Source organism: Lagopus leucura, unplaced genomic scaffold (assembly GCF_019238085.1).
Source record: "Lagopus leucura isolate 7727_CA_CO unplaced genomic scaffold, USGS_WTPT01 Super-Scaffold_1, whole genome shotgun sequence".
Taxonomy (NCBI): domain Eukaryota; kingdom Metazoa; phylum Chordata; class Aves; order Galliformes; family Phasianidae; genus Lagopus; species Lagopus leucura.
Window position 1 is genome coordinate 19,857,336 of NW_024962250.1, and position 19,202 is coordinate 19,876,537.

The 19,202-nt window shown below is 35.5% G+C and overlaps 1 protein-coding gene across 3 annotated transcripts in view; it reads right to left on the minus strand.

Annotated features, from left to right (window-relative positions):
• SLC25A21 (solute carrier family 25 member 21) overlaps positions 1 to 19,202 on the minus strand; it is a 221,572-nt gene that overhangs the window by 43,168 nt on the left and 159,202 nt on the right. For 2 of the 3 annotated variants that reach the window (XM_042895125.1, XM_042895157.1), the window contains one exon: positions 13,959 to 14,042. The exons of the other annotated variant lie outside the window; for it this stretch is intronic. In XM_042895125.1, the coding sequence (XP_042751059.1) occupies positions 13,959 to 14,042 (84 nt within the window). The remainder of the gene's footprint in view (positions 1 to 13,958; positions 14,043 to 19,202) is intronic. 3 annotated transcript variants of the gene reach the window in all.

The following is a 19,202-nucleotide window of genomic DNA, read 5'->3' on the forward strand; positions in this document are numbered from 1 at the left end:
CATTTACTGAGACAACCAAAACTCTAAGATTAAAAACAAGATCTTTCATAAATGAAAAGTATTACAGTTTCTAGAAAACAAATGATTAGGAAAAATAGTATAACAGATAATAGTATAACAGCCTATACATTTCAGTTATTGCCTAAACAATTTCATCTGAATTCAAATTTTATACAATTCTCATGATTTTTAGAAGTGCCTGTTAGACACCTGTTGCCACACTACATGTATATTATTTACACAACAGAATTATTGGCATCTAAACTCTGCTTTTCACACTGGATATCTCAAAAACTTGGGTAATCATAAAATTAATGATTTTATAATTTACTATGGTGTCTTAAACATAAGTTTGGGAAATAAAACAGGAAAGACTTACAGAGAGAATGCAAAATAATCTGCAATATTGAGGGTGAATATAGAAAGAGAAAGTGTTTATATGGAGCCCATGGCACTGTGGACTGTAATGAACACACAGCAGGACAAAAGAAAATTTACGTGCTATGCTCTGAAAGGCAATATGAGTTTCATTTTGAATGAAATAACCTACTCAGCACAGAAGGAATCAAGGAATCTTCTAAGTAGGAAAGTAGCAACATGTCAAAGATCCCAGATTTCTTTTTAGTTTTAAAAAATAAGAACTGAACTTGTGCACTTTGAATAATCTGCATTTAAATTCAGTCTTTTCCTCTACTCAAAAACAAATCTCGTTGCTTACATGAACTTGAAAGTACACATTCCAGTTTTCAGATTGCCTTAATCTTACATTGTACCCTTTCAGAACTACTTTCGAAAATTTTTGTTCTTCCTCACCTGCCTTTATGTCACCTTTTGGTATGGATCTCTTCCCTTTTCTCTGGCTACAACAGCTCCCCAGATTCTGTCTATGTCAGATACATGCTAACAACGTATTCTTTGAGGAGATATCCCGAGAGTTAACACACAAAACTATGGATATTTCAGGGTCTTTCTCCTGCCTTCCCCCTTTTCTACTGTTTTTTTTTTTTTTTTCCCTATACTCAGTACTCATTTATTAAAGAAATAAAACAAAGAGTTTTAGAGAAATAGAGATGAGAGCATGTAATGCAAATGGAGAATATATAAAAATAATGAGAAGTGTATCTGTATAATACTATCACTAGCTGGAGCATGAAAATGGGCGTTGTCTGGCAGTTTTGGGTGGATGTCAGGGGATTATTAGTTTTATTAGTATTATATCATTGTCTACATCATCATGACAGTTTATCTCCCCAGAGAATACTATTTATTAGGTCATTTGAAATAGGAGTTGCTATAGAAAACATACTACCTAGTAAGTAAGCAGTTATGTGGAACCTTTATGGCTGTAACTAGAATTAACACCCTACTAGCCTCTAGCCATTATAAACTGTTGTGCATACAGGGCTAGTAAAAAATAAGGTCTGACACTTGAACAGATTTTGGCTTAAAATACTCTTTTCTTTTAATATGTACTACGCTTATTTATGTAGCAGAATATAAGAAGGAAATTCATTATTTATATGACACATAATTTAATGAATTATAAATGCTTTGGCCACCATCTGAACTTCTGACAAAATCTGCATGAAACAGATCTTGGCCAAGGACAGATCTTAACAGCCTACAAAAGTTTTTTAACTCTGTCTTCATCAGAACAAGTTCCAAAATAATGCCCATAAGTAAATAAAGTATAAAATCAGTGTACAATCTTCAAAGTCTATTATAGGGATAAGAAGAATCATGGACAAAAGAAAAAAATTAAGAAGAAATACTGTGTCAATATTTAACACCTGAAGCCCTGTTTCGATTCTTTCATGTGAAATCTATCAGGTTCTATGATCAACTCTCTGCATGGCTCCATCTTTAATCAAATCATTTGTGTAGGACAAAAAATTTAAGACATGAAGTAAGATTTATATTAATGTTACTACTGCGGTGTAAAACCATATGTAGTGAGAAATGGAAAAATATTTTCATGACAGCCTTGAATACCATGTCTTAAGAGACAAAGAAAATTAAAAGACTGATATGAAGACCATAAAGTCAACAGCATACTTTCCATTGATTTTAGAAGGATGTGAATCAGGCCCTTAAAGTAGCAACTCATTTACTACTGACTTCTAAATTTATAGCACTTCTTTATTTTCTCTAAGCATAACAGCATCCATTCATCAGACTGCAGTAACAAAGCTGTAACCTGATATATGACAAATATTACAAGCTCAATGGCTGATGTCCATTACTGACGGGACTTGCTCACCATTTAGAAAAGATTGGCACTGAAGGATTACTGAGCAAACATAGCACCTGAAAAAACTTGCATGCAAAAGTCTGTCATCAGGTGTGTGATCGAGGGCATTATCTGAGAACTCTGGCTCTTTATCTTCAGTTGGAAACTGCTGTAATTGCCAACAAATCTCAACAAAGAGCTTCCGTCATGGAAGGCTGAGACACTGAGCCAGTCTGGTGATGGTTTACCTTCCCAAGGCTTCATTCCTTTTTATGGATCACCTGAGACCAAGCAGCACACCAGTCTCTAATAGCTTAAATAGCAGGACAACCTAGCAAACTGATGACAATCAAGGGAAAACCAATCCTTTTTGGTAGAAAGACAAAATTCCAAGCATTCCCTCACAGTAACTGAGAAAGACCTACTTCTCAAGCTGCATTTTCCCAAACCTTTCAGTGGGATAAATAAGACAACTTTCTTGCAATTAATTCTGAGCATTTTGCAAAGACTGCTAACTCTTCTCAGATGACATTGTTCACTGGTCATTTTTTCACCTTTTAAACCACTATGATTGTTCCCATAAGTACATCATATCCCACTGCCTCTTCCTTTTTTACTAGATAAAATTTCTAAAATTTTATGAGACAGCTTATAAAAATTGTAATTTGTATAAAAGCATAGTTATTTTTCTTGAGTAAAATTTTTGAGGTATAAAAATATAACCATGAAGTATAAAAATAACTATTAGAAATTTGAAAAAATATTATTTACAATTTATTAACATGAGCTGCTGAAATACTGAAGATTTTTTTTTAAATTTGACAATACATTTAATTTCAATGTGAATTTTTTGTAATGTACCTGAAAGTTCTTGCTTGCCTTTTATGTATGTCTTTAGAAAAACTGTTATTTTTCTTATGAATTTGTAATTAAATTACCAATTTATTCAGAAAACATTTTAAAAGGAGATGAAATAGTTTAATAAGTTGTAAACTAATAAGCATGCAAATCTGAAGATTGTCAAAACAATTTTTGTTTCTACGTTCAAAAGTAAAGACGTTATGTAAGGCTACATTAGAACAAAGGCTCAAATACATGTTAGTATTTTACTTTTATCCACAAAATTTATTCTTCTAAATCACAATTAAAATGGCAACAAAAGATATTACCTATATGTTAAACAGCAAATCCTAGACATTTCCAAATAAAAATTATGTAAAAGTCAGCTTAGCTATGGAATTTGTTGAAATTATTAAGTATTTTATGCAGATAGTTACTTACACTTCTATTTTTACTTGAAGAAACAAGTATATCTTGTAAATAGATTTTCTTATAAAATAGGGTTTTGCAAATAAAAAACAAATCCTGCTCAGCCAGGATATATATATGTATATTCTTTTTAAGAAGAACTCAAATAATGAAGAAATGAATTTTATTAAGAAATGCTCTAACAGTAAGTAAACTGAACCCATATCTACACTAGGAAGCATCTGGCGCATAGAAGAATTCGTTTCTGTTGTGGAGTTCAACTGCTGCAGAATATAGTGATTAGATGTACTGGGTTTTGGCTACCAAATTCCTATGATGTAAAAGTGTCTACTTTTTTATGGAAAATCCAATTTAGCAGATTAAAAGAACCTTCCAAAATCTTGCTGTACTTGAGACGCCCAATGCATGACAGTCAGCTACAGAGCAGTGGATACACAAGTTCAGGCAAAGCCAAAATATGCAAAAATACACAAACAGTGAAGGCAAGCTGTAAAAAAAAATGCATTTCTGCCCAGATGGGAATTGATCTTGTATTCATAACTGGAGCCAATCTTTCAGTGAGAGTTACTGCCCCATACGCTGTATTAAAGCTTCAGAGATTTACTATGGAGTGTCAGCTTGCTAACAGTGAAAGAAACTTTCTACGCTAGACAGTAAGACAGAACGCAACAGCGTTTTTCTACATTTATATGCATGCATTCCTTTAAGAAGATGCAGCAAATTATATGTACAGCACATTTGAGGCAGGCATTTTTTACAGTCAATTAAAATTATTTTTACTACATTAAAGTTATTATTTTTATTTGTACAGCAAAGAACAACAACAGACTGCATAAAAAAAAGAATGTGAAAGTTAAAAATCCCCACTTCATATGTATTTAGAATTTTATTTCTTTCAGACAGATGATTGGCATGACAGGCAAGTGAACTATTTGTTTTTCAGTTTTCCGGAGTCATACGGAATGCAATGTGCCTTGAAATATGAATTAGCATTGTACAGAAAATATATTTTTCAAAAATATTTCCGTATGTAATGCTAATTCTTCATTTTACCTTGTTTTATTTAAGATACATTCAAAAAAAACCTACACAAAACTATCAAACATTCATAGATTTACATTGCCTTTTCACCTACATTATTATTATTGCTATTATTATTTTGTATTTATTTAGATGAAGATTTTTTCCTCCATGATCAAGCACAGCTATTCTCAGCATCTAGTTTACTGGATTTCTTTTAGAATGTGAAGCATAATACTCAGAAAACCATCAACTGGGGTAATGAATATTGCAAACAGAAGAGCAATTGGTGATGGTGTTAGAGGGACTGATCAGCACACCCAGTACTGACAGCTGCAGTGGCAGCTTTACATCTCCTCAAACATTCTCCTAATGAAGATACATTTTAAAAGTTCATCATATAATCGTATTAATCTTATGCATTTAGGAAGACGCTAAAGTAATGTAGTGTTCAAAAAAAAAAAGGAAAAAAAAAAGAGAAAATGTATTTTCAGCATATGGAGTAATAATAAGTTGTTAATAAAAATGCTAAAGATAACATATAATTAACCTGCCTTGAAAACATGGAAAAAAAAAACACCTATTAAATAAGTAATCTTATAAATATATTCTTATTACATCTTCATAATTTACGACTAAAGTGAGGAGCAAATTGTATAGTGTAAAGCTCAAATTATTCCTGAAGTGAAAATGTTTTATCAGTGAATGCAATACTTCATTTTGCATAGGATTTTCACCTGCATCTTTTAGACATTAAATATTTAAGGGATTGAAGTGAATCAGAGTTATACATAAATAAAGAACTGAGGACTACGGTAATCAAAATGATTGACATAAGAGAGACAAAGCTTTGTTTTCACATGTAACAAGTGAAGAAAATGATGTTAGACGAACTAAACATATGCAAATTAAAGAACAGTATTACAGCATCATTATAAATAAATACGAAACACAGTCTAAGAAATGTGCTAACTGTATGTTGTCTGATTTGTTAGGTCTAGATGTAAAAAAATAATTCAGATTTTTAATTTTTTCCTCTTCAATTTACAACTTACAGACTTGTACTTTAAAAAGAAGGCTTTTGACCTGAAAAACTGTTGCTCATTTTCACATACATGCTTCCTACAATCCAAATAAAAATGCTTTACTTTGCATTTTATGCTGTCTGCCAGGTATTTCCTGTGAACATCCCATCTAAAATCTCTTGGTTCTAGTAACTAATGTCTGTAAAGAAAATCCTGGCAAAACTACAGTTCTAATCTTTGAGAGCAGCCATTTTAAACAGAAAGCTGCTTTAGTTGTGTTGACAATCACATTTTAAACTGATTCCTTCCAGATGAAAAGATGCTTTTTCAAACACTGCAATAAAAGTGTAAAGTCAGCTGTTCCAAGGATATAAAAGTGATTTATCTGTTCTCTGGTCACTGTTTTTCCCTTGGTACAGTGGAATTTTTCTTTTAAGGAATAGGTTAATAATTCCTTGCTACTAGAATCACAAATCACAGTGCAGTAAACAGTTTGCCTCTAAAAGAACTGCAGTACATAACTGAAATTAATTTTGCATTTCCTGATGCATGTATGATTGTGATTGCATTTGTGAAATGTTAACCAATAATGGCTAGATTTACCTAACAGACACACTGAATTTTGATAGCTGACTATTGACAATGTCACACTCAGATTTTGGAGCTATTACTTTTCATAGGAAAGAGGGCAGTGTGTGATTTTCAGCTCCTTTCCTCTACCTACAGCTAAAACTGACAGCACTGCACAGGACTGAGTTTGAGAGATCCCCCATCCCTCTGTCAGGGCTGGAAGCAGTTGTAATCTTTATAAATAAAGTTTTAATTCTGGTGGCAGAACATATGTATGCCATTTCAGAAATGAAAAGCTGCACAGGGACAGAGCCCCCTGAAGCAGCATGATTCAGAAATAGGACTTATGCAGAAACCAGCCTCTCAATCTTGAAGCAGCAATTAATTACATCTTTGCTCAGAGGACATGCAGCCTGCCTGAGACCACTGCTGGTAGTGCCTCTGTTTCTGACCTGAAAGCTCTTAGCTCACTAGCTGAGAATTTTCTGCAGCTCTGGGAGAGCCAAAGAAGCCCTGGAGAAGGGTGACATGATTGGGAGGGTGTGAGCCTTCCCAGCTTCCCAACTCTAGATGGCTGCTCTGCTTAGCATCTCGGCTGCCTACTCTCCACTGAGCACTGATGGCTCAGGGCTCAGCACTACATTGCAGCACCAAGTGGGGCAAAATTGTCCCCACTGAGGTCTCAGGTGCGAGCTCCTGCCTGGAGGAGCATTTGGCAGTGATGTTCTTCACCCTCAGAGAACATGATGTTGCAGGAAGTATAATATTTTCCATATTCTAGACTCAAATCTGTTTTTAAAATAAGCATAATTATCACATTGATTTCTTTAAGCAACATGACAAATATACCTGAATCCAGCAAAAAAAGAATAGGGTAAAATGATAAATATTTTTGAATGTTCACATCATAAGACTAAAAATTAAATCTCTACTTGTATTTTGCTAACTAAAGTAGATAAAGGCAGATTGTAAACAATCCTTGGTATCTCCTTATTGCTCTAATCTTATAATACAGTCACCTATATCCAAACCAAACCCTACAGAAATTATTGCTATAAATATAATCATCTGAAGAGCTATATTTATGTGATATTAGGAAAACAGAGACACATAAGGAACCGTAACTCTAAGATTAAAACAATCTGAAAATATTTGAAATCTAAAAAAATATGACTTGAACCTTTAAAAATACAAAACAGATATCCAGCATAAAGTGGCCTTAGCAAAAAGTAACAAGTAAAACCAGTTAAGGCCTGGCCTTTTCACTTCTAAGGTGCTTATAAGATTTACATAATTTTATCATGTTCTTTTCCTATGGGAAATAAAGGAGCATGTGCTTCATCTTTAAGGCATCTGATCCTCAGAAGTGATTCTCTAGAAGTGTCCCTGTTTACTGCGTTGCTATATATACCACATCAGGTTTTGCAAGTAAAACGTCTGTCCGTCAGTAATAAAAATGTGGTTGGCCAAGTGCTGCTTGAAGTTACACCAGTGCAACCTCATTGTATCCCAGAAAACTACACACATAAAACTGGGAATAAAAGTTTTTCACATTCCAGAGCCATTTCTTATGTTTTCAAGTGTTAACATATGAAGATGGGGGTAGGGAACTGATGGTGAGGAACAGAGAATTGCTGAATGAGCAGGATGATGAAAACCTGCTGACAGTAACATTGGTGTAAGTGCTCTGGCTGCCTGCAGACAGTGCAGCCCATCCAGCAGGGCACTGGGTTTGCTGTCAGGATATCTGGCTACAGGCCTAAAACTGCATGCAGCTCCACAGAAAGCCAGAAAACAGACTGCCCCAAAAGTGATCAGACTTATGAATTATTCGTCCAACTCACACATTCTGAAGTGCTCAGATATTGAAATGTTACTGTGGGGCAAACAAATTACATGGTGTCAGGCTGCTTCATGAGAAACATCTTTATTCAAGCTCCTGTCCATGTCTATTCTACTGCCTGGCACTTTACAACCCCGTATTCCCAACTGTGCAAATAAGATGATGATGATTCCTTTTTCAGCAAGGTGTTTTGAGATGTGTAGATTAGAAGAATGGTTTTCAGCTTTGTTTCATGACTGACCAGTGTTGCAAAAGCATCCAGGCACTTGGGACTGTTGGCAAAACTTCACTGAATTATGAACAGGGTCATTTTTATCTACCAAGAGATTAAAAGAATGTATGAATATTTTACGAGTAGGTATGCGTGTAAGTGTACATACACTTTAAAACATGACCAGGGATCAGAATTTCCTAAGATTTTTTGCTGTTTTTACTGGGAAATGAGATAAAATTTAAACATCAGATGTGAATGTTAATTTACAGAAGAAAGCACAGTACACATCACCTTCAAATAGCCAAAAGATTCTCCTTTGTGGCAATGCTCAATCTAAAACCTTGCAAGCATAATATAAATCACAGTCTTAAAGCAAATAATCTGAAAAATCTGTCAACTAACATTTCTGCCTTTCTCTTCTCCAAACTTAACATCAATCTTAATGGTAATTTTACCCAAGGTTGTTCCATCACTTAAATTTTATGGCTTGATTCAGAGTAAAAACACAAATGATGATTTAAAGATGCAAGTGCAAACAAACTATAGACAATCAAATGAAACTGAAAACGGTAAGATCAGATAAGTATGATATTACACATAGGTCTAAAGGGAGTAAGAGTAGGGGTGAAGTGAGAGTAAATGGCATTGGAAACAGCTGTGTTGTATACGCTGCCTGTATCCATACTGCAGGGTAAAGAGAGATATACTATTGACTATGGACTAAGTGGATTCAGAATAGGTAGATAGACATTTTGATACTGTAGTGCCCTTTTTAGTATCTTCACTGTCACTTTAGCAATCATATTATTATATGTTTCTAGGGCAGACATGTAAGACTAGAAAAGAGATTCATGTATGTATATATATTTCTGAGGTGGAAGTGCTAGCAGAACTTTCTAAGCATTCATGTGGAAGTTTCTGTCCCTGTAGTAAGGGGCAGTAGAGAAAACGTGCCTTCAGCTGGCAAGAATACAGTCTTCAAAAGTGCTGATGCAGGTGGGTCTGTGTGAAGGAATCAGGTTCCAGAAAGCAGTGATCAAGCACAAGTCCCAGTTCACCTCTGCTCCTCATGGTATAGGTGTTAAAATGAAACCAAAGAGTGGGGCAGATATCTGTGGCAGGAAACACCTTAATCTACCATTTCTGTTTGCTTCAGAGCACTTCAGTCAGAGTCTGAACTCTGGTCTTTTGATACTGCAGGAATTTATGCGTCCAGTACGTAGAAATGGACTTCTGCTTCATAACTGCTAGATGGGAAAAGGGATTTTTGGCACGATTAACCACATCACAGTTCCCTGGTAGGCAATTTCATTGAAAGATTCATGCACAAAGTAGCTAAGCATTTGTATGTTGTATAACATTTATTTGGCAGCCTGTTGATACGCCTCCTCAGCCCAGCTGGAAGAGCAGACAATACAGCTGGGCCCCAGGAATGGGCAGCGATGAGTGCTGGTATCAGAGATCAGAACTGGTTTGCAGGGCTGACAGTCCTGCAACCCCTCCTTCCCTGCCTGCTCGCAATGAGAAGGAACAGAGTATCATCCACTCCCTACCAGGAGCAGGGCTTCAGCACTGGTCACCACAATAGATATCCAAGGGGTAGCAACAGGACAAATGGGAGTGTTAGCAAATTCCTTAATCAATGAATTATTGCTGGTAACACATAAGCTAGGAATCCTCTAGCTTCTGCACGTTTGCTGACAACTTAGCATTCATTCAGCTCCTGCTTAGCCTTGGCTGTTCTCCCACCTGCTACACCCATAGCTAAAAAGTTTCATGCAGCTTTAAAGCCTAATCCCACTAATGTATGAGTCAGGGTGCAGCTTAGTAAAAGAAAGGTGTGTGGTCATATAAGGCACTTATAGGTATAACTGAGTGGTAAGACCGCTCTGAAAAGACAGAAATAGTTGTAAAGCTTATTGGGCTTTTTTTTGTTGTTGATGTTGTTGTTTTATTGGGAGGCTCCTTTCCAAACCAAATTCAATATGAATAATCAAGTAACTCAGCAGAAGTAATGAGATCTCAAATGAGATCAATAATTATGGTGTTCTGTAGTTTCCCACGACCATCTTAGTCCTAAGAAAAGCTAACAGCGCTTTAAACTTACTAAAATATTGAGTTATGAAACTAGAAACTAGGATTCTACTACCCTTTCTGTTCCAGGCAATCTAACCAACGTATGAGAAAAGTAACAAGTTTCCTTACTAAGTACCTATCAAAAAAGCCAACTGTAAGCCAGAACACTTACTGTTAAAATTATGAGCCCATGAAAATTTAAGTTTATATGAACAAAGTTGTTTACAGACCCAAAATAACGGCATCTATCATTTTAGTGCTACTCTAAATTAAGATAGTGCTAATGAGCATAGTTTTCCATTCCTAATACAAGACACAACACCATTATGTCTTTAATATAAAGCTATACTGTTGGCTTATTCTTACATTTCATATTCATATCTAAGTCATTATCAAAGAAGCGAGAGAACACAAATGTAGTGAAAATGTCAACAATACAATACAAAAATCAGTCATCTAACATGGTCTATCTCTTATTTGTAGGACCTAAAAAGAACGAAAAGTTTTCACTATTAATGGTTTCAGTTAATCCTCTATCCAAACATTTTCCTCAATAAACATCAGATTATTTTTATGTTGGCTATAAAGCTGTCACCCCTCAATAAACAGATATACTCCTGGTGGTTTTACCTCTGCTGTCAAAGATCTGTCAATACATGCAGCATCTCGTAAGTGAAACCAGAGAAATGCAGAGGAAAGGCTCCTAGTGAACATAGCTGAGCAGAGGTTGTTCAGAGAGGATTCATGGAGATATTGTCCAGCTTTTCTTCAGTGAGTCTCAATTAAATTTTATGTTTTGTTGCCCCCATTTTCTTGTAAGACAAGAAAAGAGTTTCAAGGGATGAATCCCCATGGAGGAGATTTGCTCCCATTCAAAATGCTCACCAAAGTTTGGGAGCTGCGGGAAGAGAGCTTCTGTAGGTTTTTGTTTGTTCGTTTGTTTGTTTGTTTCTTCCCTGCATTTTTTTCTTTATGAAATTTCTAGTGTTTTGTGAAAAAAAAAAGGAATCTTCAGAATCTTTGGAAAGGACACTATTTCATTAGTGGTTGGACTGGAAACATTTTCTCTGCCCTTTTCATTAGAACATGGAGAAAATCATAGCAATGGTTAAAGAAATCCTGGCCAGTTTTCCATGAAAATATCAGACTGTTACTGTGATAAAAATGATGAAGTGGCAGTTATTATGGAATGGACATGGGGCATCATTTCATTTGATGAACTCCCCCAGATTTACACACTCAAATCTGGATACCTCATGTGTTGTTTTTGTTTGCTTGATATCTGAAAATGAAAACCTTTCTGGTGCTCTCTTCTGTATAATTTAGTGGCCGGACAAGGAGAGGATATTTGGCTTTAAGGTTTTCACTAACTTAAAGATTTAAAATAATCTCATTTCCCTTGAAGTGTCACAATCACCAAGCTTCAGAATCCGGACAACTTGCACAGTCTGGAATAACACACTCGAGGATTCAGACAAGTATGTCTGTTGATTACTTCTGTTTTTTGTTAGCCAACTTTTAAGACTATATTATATCTGAGATCTCCTATTTTTTGCCTTGTGCTGACTACTGATGACTAATTTTATGTAACTTTCTGTCTCTAACTTTCTGGACAAAAGTAGCTACTCAGAAGAATTTGCCTTTCATTTACATCAGTATAGTCTACATTGCAATTGGTAAGTAAAAATATCCATTAGCTCTACCCTGATGGAAGTTTAGTGCAAGCCTCTGCTCAGTTGTCATTTAAATCTATAAAAATTTCATGTTATTATCTTTCATTCCTGGTTAAAGTTTCAAGCCTTGATACTCATAAATTTATTTTAAAAAATTCTAGTTTTGTTCAAGTATTGAGGCATAAGCATTCCACAGAAAAAAAGCCCACAGCATTCATCTTTCCTCTCTGAAGCTCATTCATAGATGATTACTGTACTAAGACCCTTCAACATTTCTCCAGAGTGAAAAAGTTAATGTGTGTTATGTAGCATAGTGACACATCACATTGACCATTGGGAAAGTGAAAACAAAATCAAATCCATGCAATGGACATAGCTCTATCTCTAAGAAGCATTTGAAAAGCAGAACATATAAAAAAAATGAAAGATAAAGCATTTATTTCCTTTTCCCCCAAAATTAATAAGGCAATTATATCTTACATGGTACATTGAGACTTGAAGCATCTTACTAGTATTTTATGCATGTGGGTTTTACAAATATTTAATTACACAATATAATCACATGGGCAATAATGCAAGATCCTAAATAAATTAGCTTGGAAGCAGTCTCTTGATTTAGACTCTTTCTCCAGATACGTCTCCCCATCACTAATTTTACATTTTGAGACTTGTCAATAATATAAAAAATAATAGTGAGTTTGACTTAATGTTCACTGTTTTAATTTTGAATCTTTTCTGAAAAAAGTTAGATTGACATGAAAATAAATATTACTACTTTTCTATAGAGAAAACATTTGAAAAATCTTTCTGGAAGGAGGATACTCAATTTAGAAAACTCCAGAAGCCACAGATTATAATTTTTGTGATCCTTTTAGCTTTGGGACTTTTCAGCACCTTGTAGGTATAATGCACAGCATTAGTCTTTCATCAGAAATAAATCTACCACTGATAAGGGCAAATGTGACAATTCCCCACCCTTAACACCTTAGTGAAACATCTCTACATCTCTCCTTAGCAATTCAAATCTAATTCTATATCTATGTACGTACGTAATGTTACTTAGCTAATTATCATTACAAGAAAAAAAATGGGTCTAGTTCTTCATTTTCACTGCTACTTTTGCCTCTGCTTTTCCAGTGCAACTTCTGGACACAAGAAATCTGTGCCCTGCTGCATTAATGCTGCCTCCACATGTGGTACCTCTAGTGCTCTTTATGAGCACAACTCCATTTTGATCAATATATGGACAAAAAAAGGTTACAATTATGTTTGCAAAGTTCTTACGGAAAGTCTACTAGCTACTCCAAACTGGGATTGACTAATTAGAGCCACCTTGATTAAAGGCTAGCTCCTGAAGAGCTCCTGTGGATAACAGGCTTAACTAAGCATGTGATCAGTCCCATTACATTCACTGGCTTTAACAGGACTGCCCATAAAATTAAGCGTGTATTTAAATGCTGCTCTGGATCTGAGCCCACATCCCTCAGAGGAGCTGTGGCTCAGAGAGCGGTGGTACCTTCTGAAGCCGGTTCGATTCAGGTGACTAAGGCCCATAAATCCTCTTCTATATTCTGTCCAATTGAAAACTTGTGGAATTTTACTCACAGAGGTCTTGGAATCACTGCATACCACAGCTAACTGGGAATACCTGTTCATCAGAGCTAGGAAACAAGCACTTCACTCAACTCAAGCTCAGGCAGAGCTAGTTCAGAAAACCAGGAAAACAGGATATAAGAACGTAGACACTGAAATGCACTGCTGTGGCCTTCCAGCTCCTAGCACTGAAGCAGAGTTTACTCAATTATCTCTGCACAGCTTTTCATCACAGTCTTTAAACATATCCTAATGGCAAAATTTGGGATTGAGAGTGTAAGCAGTGGTAGGGCTTTTTACATTATGATCATTATGTAAGACTAAATGTTTGCTGAATTCTGGCAGTTGCATAAAGAGTGGAATATAAAGAGGATCTAATGTCTGGAAAATGGGTGATTAAAAAAGGTCACATAAAATTGACAATTCAAAAAACATATACTCTTACCCTTCTCTCTGGAAAATAGTCCTAAAACAGTCCCCCAGGTTCTTGTAACTGGTAGGATCAGTTTTCCCTCTTTGAATTTGGAACCTAAAAAAAATACAATTTACATCACAGCATGAGAAGTTAGGGATTTTAAGTCACTTTTAACTTTCCAATTATTATATAAAAGGAGTTTTAAAGGTCTGTTTACATATCTGATTCATTATTATATACTGTTCCTGATATACTTATTAACACTGTTTTCATAGAAGCTGTTAAACTAAGGAAAAATAGAGCTTTAGTAGTAACTTTTTTTGTAGTTTATGGAACTCACAGTATAACTATCACCTTTGACATTTACACCTCTTTCCAGTTGTTTGAAAAATAAGCTGCTAACCCTGTGCCTGATCCAAAGCCCACTGAAACTAATGGGAGACCTTGAATCAAACCCTGTTTTTGAAAATCTGAAATGGAATACTGTCGTGTATCCAGTGTGCAGTTTCCTTCTTTTTATATCTGATGCAGTTACAATAAAAATCAATCAGTGAAATGGCCATTTTTCACAATTTATGAAGAAGACAAATAATAAAACAAAGCAATGGATTATTTTAATTAAAAGTGTTTCATATTTTGACAATAAAAATTTCAACAGAAAGACCTGGAAAGAAAAATCAAGATTTTGACTTATGGTTGTAAACATATTTTTATTTACAATTTTTGAATAGCAACAATAATAAGAGTAACATATATATTTGTAGTATATTATTTTATTCAATATCCCAGTTAGATTATCCTACTTCTTGCAGTTTTAAAACTGCAGGCAAGACATTCAATGAAATAGTATGGATAAATTTTGAATACATCTTTTGCAGTAAAATATCTTTTGTAACTGTTGAGATTACTACATAGAATTCAAACCAACCAGCAAACAAAACAAACACTGATACAATCAATTCCAGTCTGCAAGAGCCTTCTATCAGGCAATTGGTAAATTGGCTTTATTACTATGTATAATAATAATTCTAATCAGCAAATGTTTTCTCCATATATACATTTGTTTTGAAAAAGTAATAATCGCTGCTCATAGAAACATTTATTGTTAGTTATTCTGAATGTCACACCAGCTCTTATTAAAATACAGAGGTGTGAAGATATTTTTAACCCAGTGTTAAGCAGTAGTGTTTTCTTTCTCACCAGAATTCAGTAGGATCAAATCAATGCTTATATTGGGACAAAAGACATTTATTGTTTAACATCAGTATTTCCTAAGCTGTGTTCTGTGCTAACACATCTAAAGTTTTATTCACTTTGAGGAAAAAAAAAAATCAAATGATGTAATACAATTCTTTGGGTAGTTATGAAAGCAAGCCCACACCTTTTTTGAAAACAGTCAGAAGGAAACACTGAGCCCCTCCGTAGTCCTAATAAAAGTAGTTCAGGCACATCTGGGATCTCTATCTGGGGTAACTTCTTTTATTAGCAGGAGAATGTGCTGCCAAGTTGGCAGAGAGGAGAATGCTATTCAATAGGCTTATGCTCAAATAAGAGCTGATGCATAACATTTTGTCTGAAAAGAACTCTGGGGAAGGCTAATAGTTGAAAATGCCTCAGTGTCATTGCACCAAGTCCAACAGTAATATCAGCTACAGAAGCTTTTACACTGTAGTAATCAAACAACTAACATTATCATTGAAAGTAGACTCTAATCAAATATGAATATATTTAGAACTTGATTATTTATACCTCTCATTTCAAACCAAAAATGTATTTATTTCAGGAAATCTTGCAGAAATTCACCAGTAAATTAGTTGTTCTCATGTACATATTTCAAAAGGAAAGCTTTCTTAACCCAAAGCTTTTCTCAAGTTTCAAGATTTGGCTGACTTATAAATTCAGAACAAAGCATTACTGTTTCTATAGCATCCTCAGAACAGTGTGCCTTCCTTCTCTCTTGCTCTGCAAATGCTCAAGCCTATCCTTCCAGAACATACGCAAGCTTCCCAGTTACGTGCACATGCACAAGTGCTTGTAGAATGGCAGATTAATCACTTGCTGTGCACCCAACAACTCAATGAAAGTATATTACATAATTTGGCTTTACAATTATACTTTATCAATTTCTCAACAAAATTAAAATGATTTATTAAAAATACATCTTTGACAGCAATACCGAAAATCATAACAAAATACATGAAAAAAATATGTATTTTCTTTGTTTCGGATGAAGAAACACAAGGTCTAATTATAACTGAAAAGTTAATAAAAGGGATTTGCATTTGTTTTTATTTTCTTTGCTTTTGTTTTAAAGTAGATAAGACTTTAGTATTAAATGAATCCATTTGTAACACTGAGTTACATGAGTAACATATTCCCTCCTTTAGGGTTTTTGGATCCATTCCTTCCCTAGTAAATCTTTTTTATAGCTTTAACAGCAATCCTAAAATACATGCCAATTATGTGCTTCAACCTAGATCTGCAAATTGCATTCTTTGATTCAGAATTGTTTGCCTCAATAAAATCATGTGTAACTTCTTAATGAACTTGCTAATTATTCACCAGCAGTTGTTATAAGAAGGTCAAGGAAGATTTGAAAAAATGTCTGTTAGTTTTTCTGGAGGCAGCAGCCCCAGTATCTTATTAATACAGAAGAGTGAAAACATTCACTTTAGAAAACAATCTGGCCTGTTTTTAATGATTGTTTAGAGGAATGAATACAACCGGGGGATTCATAATGGCTTTCTCTACTTCCAATCCATTTCTTTGTAAAATCCTTTGGATTTTATGCATTTTTTTTTGAAAACTGGATGCCAGCCCTGCAAGATACCAGCTTTGCTAGAACAAAAATGATAAACTAATATATAATCAGAGCACTAACTTCTGACCTAACTTATTGTTTTGATATCTGAAAGGCACTATATGCAGTCGTTGATCAATGATGTGCTGAACAGATGGCGAGGCAGACTGCTTATTGCTATTGCTTATTGCTTATTGCATCACAAGTCACTGGATGTCTACACTGAGAGCATTCTCACCCTAAAAGCTACCATCAGACAGTCTTCCTTCCCTCTTGTTCTTCTCTTTTTAGGCTGTCCAGTGAGGTCCCACCTTGGCACTGCTGGCAGAGCCATGGCAATGTGTTAGGTCCCAGGTAACTTCCTCCTAGCTGGACCTGCAGCCAGCTCCCAGGCTTCTCCTCACTGCTCCCACCTCTGGTCCCTCAGGCCCCTGGGGACCTCACAGTCTCCTTTGTGAGTCACAGCAGCAGCCTGTGGGACTTGGTCTTTCATGCCCTCAAGTCTGAGCACCAGACTTTGTGGTAACTACATTTGATACCAAAGTGTTTTGATATTGGTTTGAAAGAGAACATCAATGAAGGAAGGGATGCCATTCAGAGGGACCTCGAGAGGCTAGAAAGGTGGGCCCGGGTGAACCTGATGAGGTTCAACACAGCAAAGTGCAGAGTTCTGCAGTTGGGCTGGAGGAATCCCAGGCATCCACACAGACTGGAAGGAGCGGTCCTTGAGAGCAGCCCTGTGAGAGGGACCTGGGGATCTTGATAGATGAAAAACTTAACATGAGCCCTCGTGGCTCAGAAGGCAAATGGTATCCTGGGCTCCATCAAAAGAGGCGTGGCCAGCAGGGACAGGGAGGTGATTGTCCCCCTCTACTCTGCTCTTGTGAGGCTCCATCTGGAAAACTGCATCTATGTGTGGAGCCCCCAGCAACTCTCTGAGTAACTTGGTCTTTAACAGTAAGTAGTGCATATTGGGAAACGACTCTTCTCTACACAAACACACATATCTTTTTCCAATGCCTGACTTACAGCTCTTGTTGGCTTTATAATGGCCAGTATTTTATTCCTAGTTTTAGAAAATCCTCGTTCCATAGGATGTTTCCTGCAAAAGTTTAAAAGTTGTTTTAAATGTAGCATTCCTGCAAAAGCATCATATTGCAAATGTCCTTTAGGTAGTCTTTTCTAACACAATCTGTATCTACAAGAGAAGGAGATGTGTATTCCTTCTGGAAAATAAATAAATAAATGCATACACACATTTCTCTCTCCCTCTGTCACTCAATGAGTTTTTTGTTTATGCTTGCTGAACATCTCTTCAAAAATGTGTTGTGGATTTTGCCACTAAATTATCTGTACATGTAGCATTCGAACTGTATTCAGCACAATGTTACCTAGCACTCCTCAACCTTCTATTTACTGTTCTGGGCTACATAAAAATTATAAATTCATGCTGAAATTTTCTTAGTGATTCTAAAATCTAAAAGGAAGTAACTGTTATTTTCATACCTATATTCAAGTGAGCTGCTAGTCCCAGCAATGTAGAAGAACTACAATGTGATGTGCAGCAGACTCATTGAATTCTGTGATATGAACCAGATTCACCACTGTGATTACAAAGCCCACCCTCATTCATAAAACCTAAAATTTCTTGATGCTTGTATACAGCGCTGCTCACAAGTTTTTCAACCACGAAGTTCGGGGGAAAGAAAAACATTTACTCAGAGAAGCAGACTTTATATCATGTCACAGTGCTTGCCAACGAGTGGCAGACTTAGCTGTATTTTCCCCTCTCTGTACATCTTGTTAGGATTTTATCGTGCGCTCTACTCTATTTTGAATAAAGCTCCTAACTTTTTTCTCTCATGACTGGGACCAAAGCAAATAATCTCACTTACTGAGCTGTTCAGTTGATATAGTCATGTGGCCTAACAACAAAATGAATTAAATGATCTGTGCAATGTTAAATTTAAAACAAATTTTAAACCAATGTACAGCATTCTGAAAGCTGAAAACAACATTTATAGTTTTCCAGCACTTTCAGTAATTCCCATGATTCCAGACACACCTCTGTAGTTATTCCTAGTACAATAAATTGATCAGGAATGTATAGCCTGAAGCTCTGTATAAATATACATCATTTAGTAGTTCACATCTATAATAAAAATAACTGCATCATAATTTAAAAACATTTCCCTATGCTAACTTAAACATTTATTCAGGTGCTACTACTGGTTAGAGCTATCTACTGATGCTTAGATTTCATGCAAAACCTTGCTCTGCAAAATGGACCTTGATAATATATTTTATTTTGTTTTTCTGGCTCAGGTTCTTTGCATTGCATATGTTACTTACAGGATAATAACTAAATTGAGAGTATAATTTGGACACTTATTTTAACAGTAAATCATTTGAGTTGTTGAAGAACTAAATATGAGATTTCAAAACAAACATCCCAATTACTCAAAGGCAAAGAT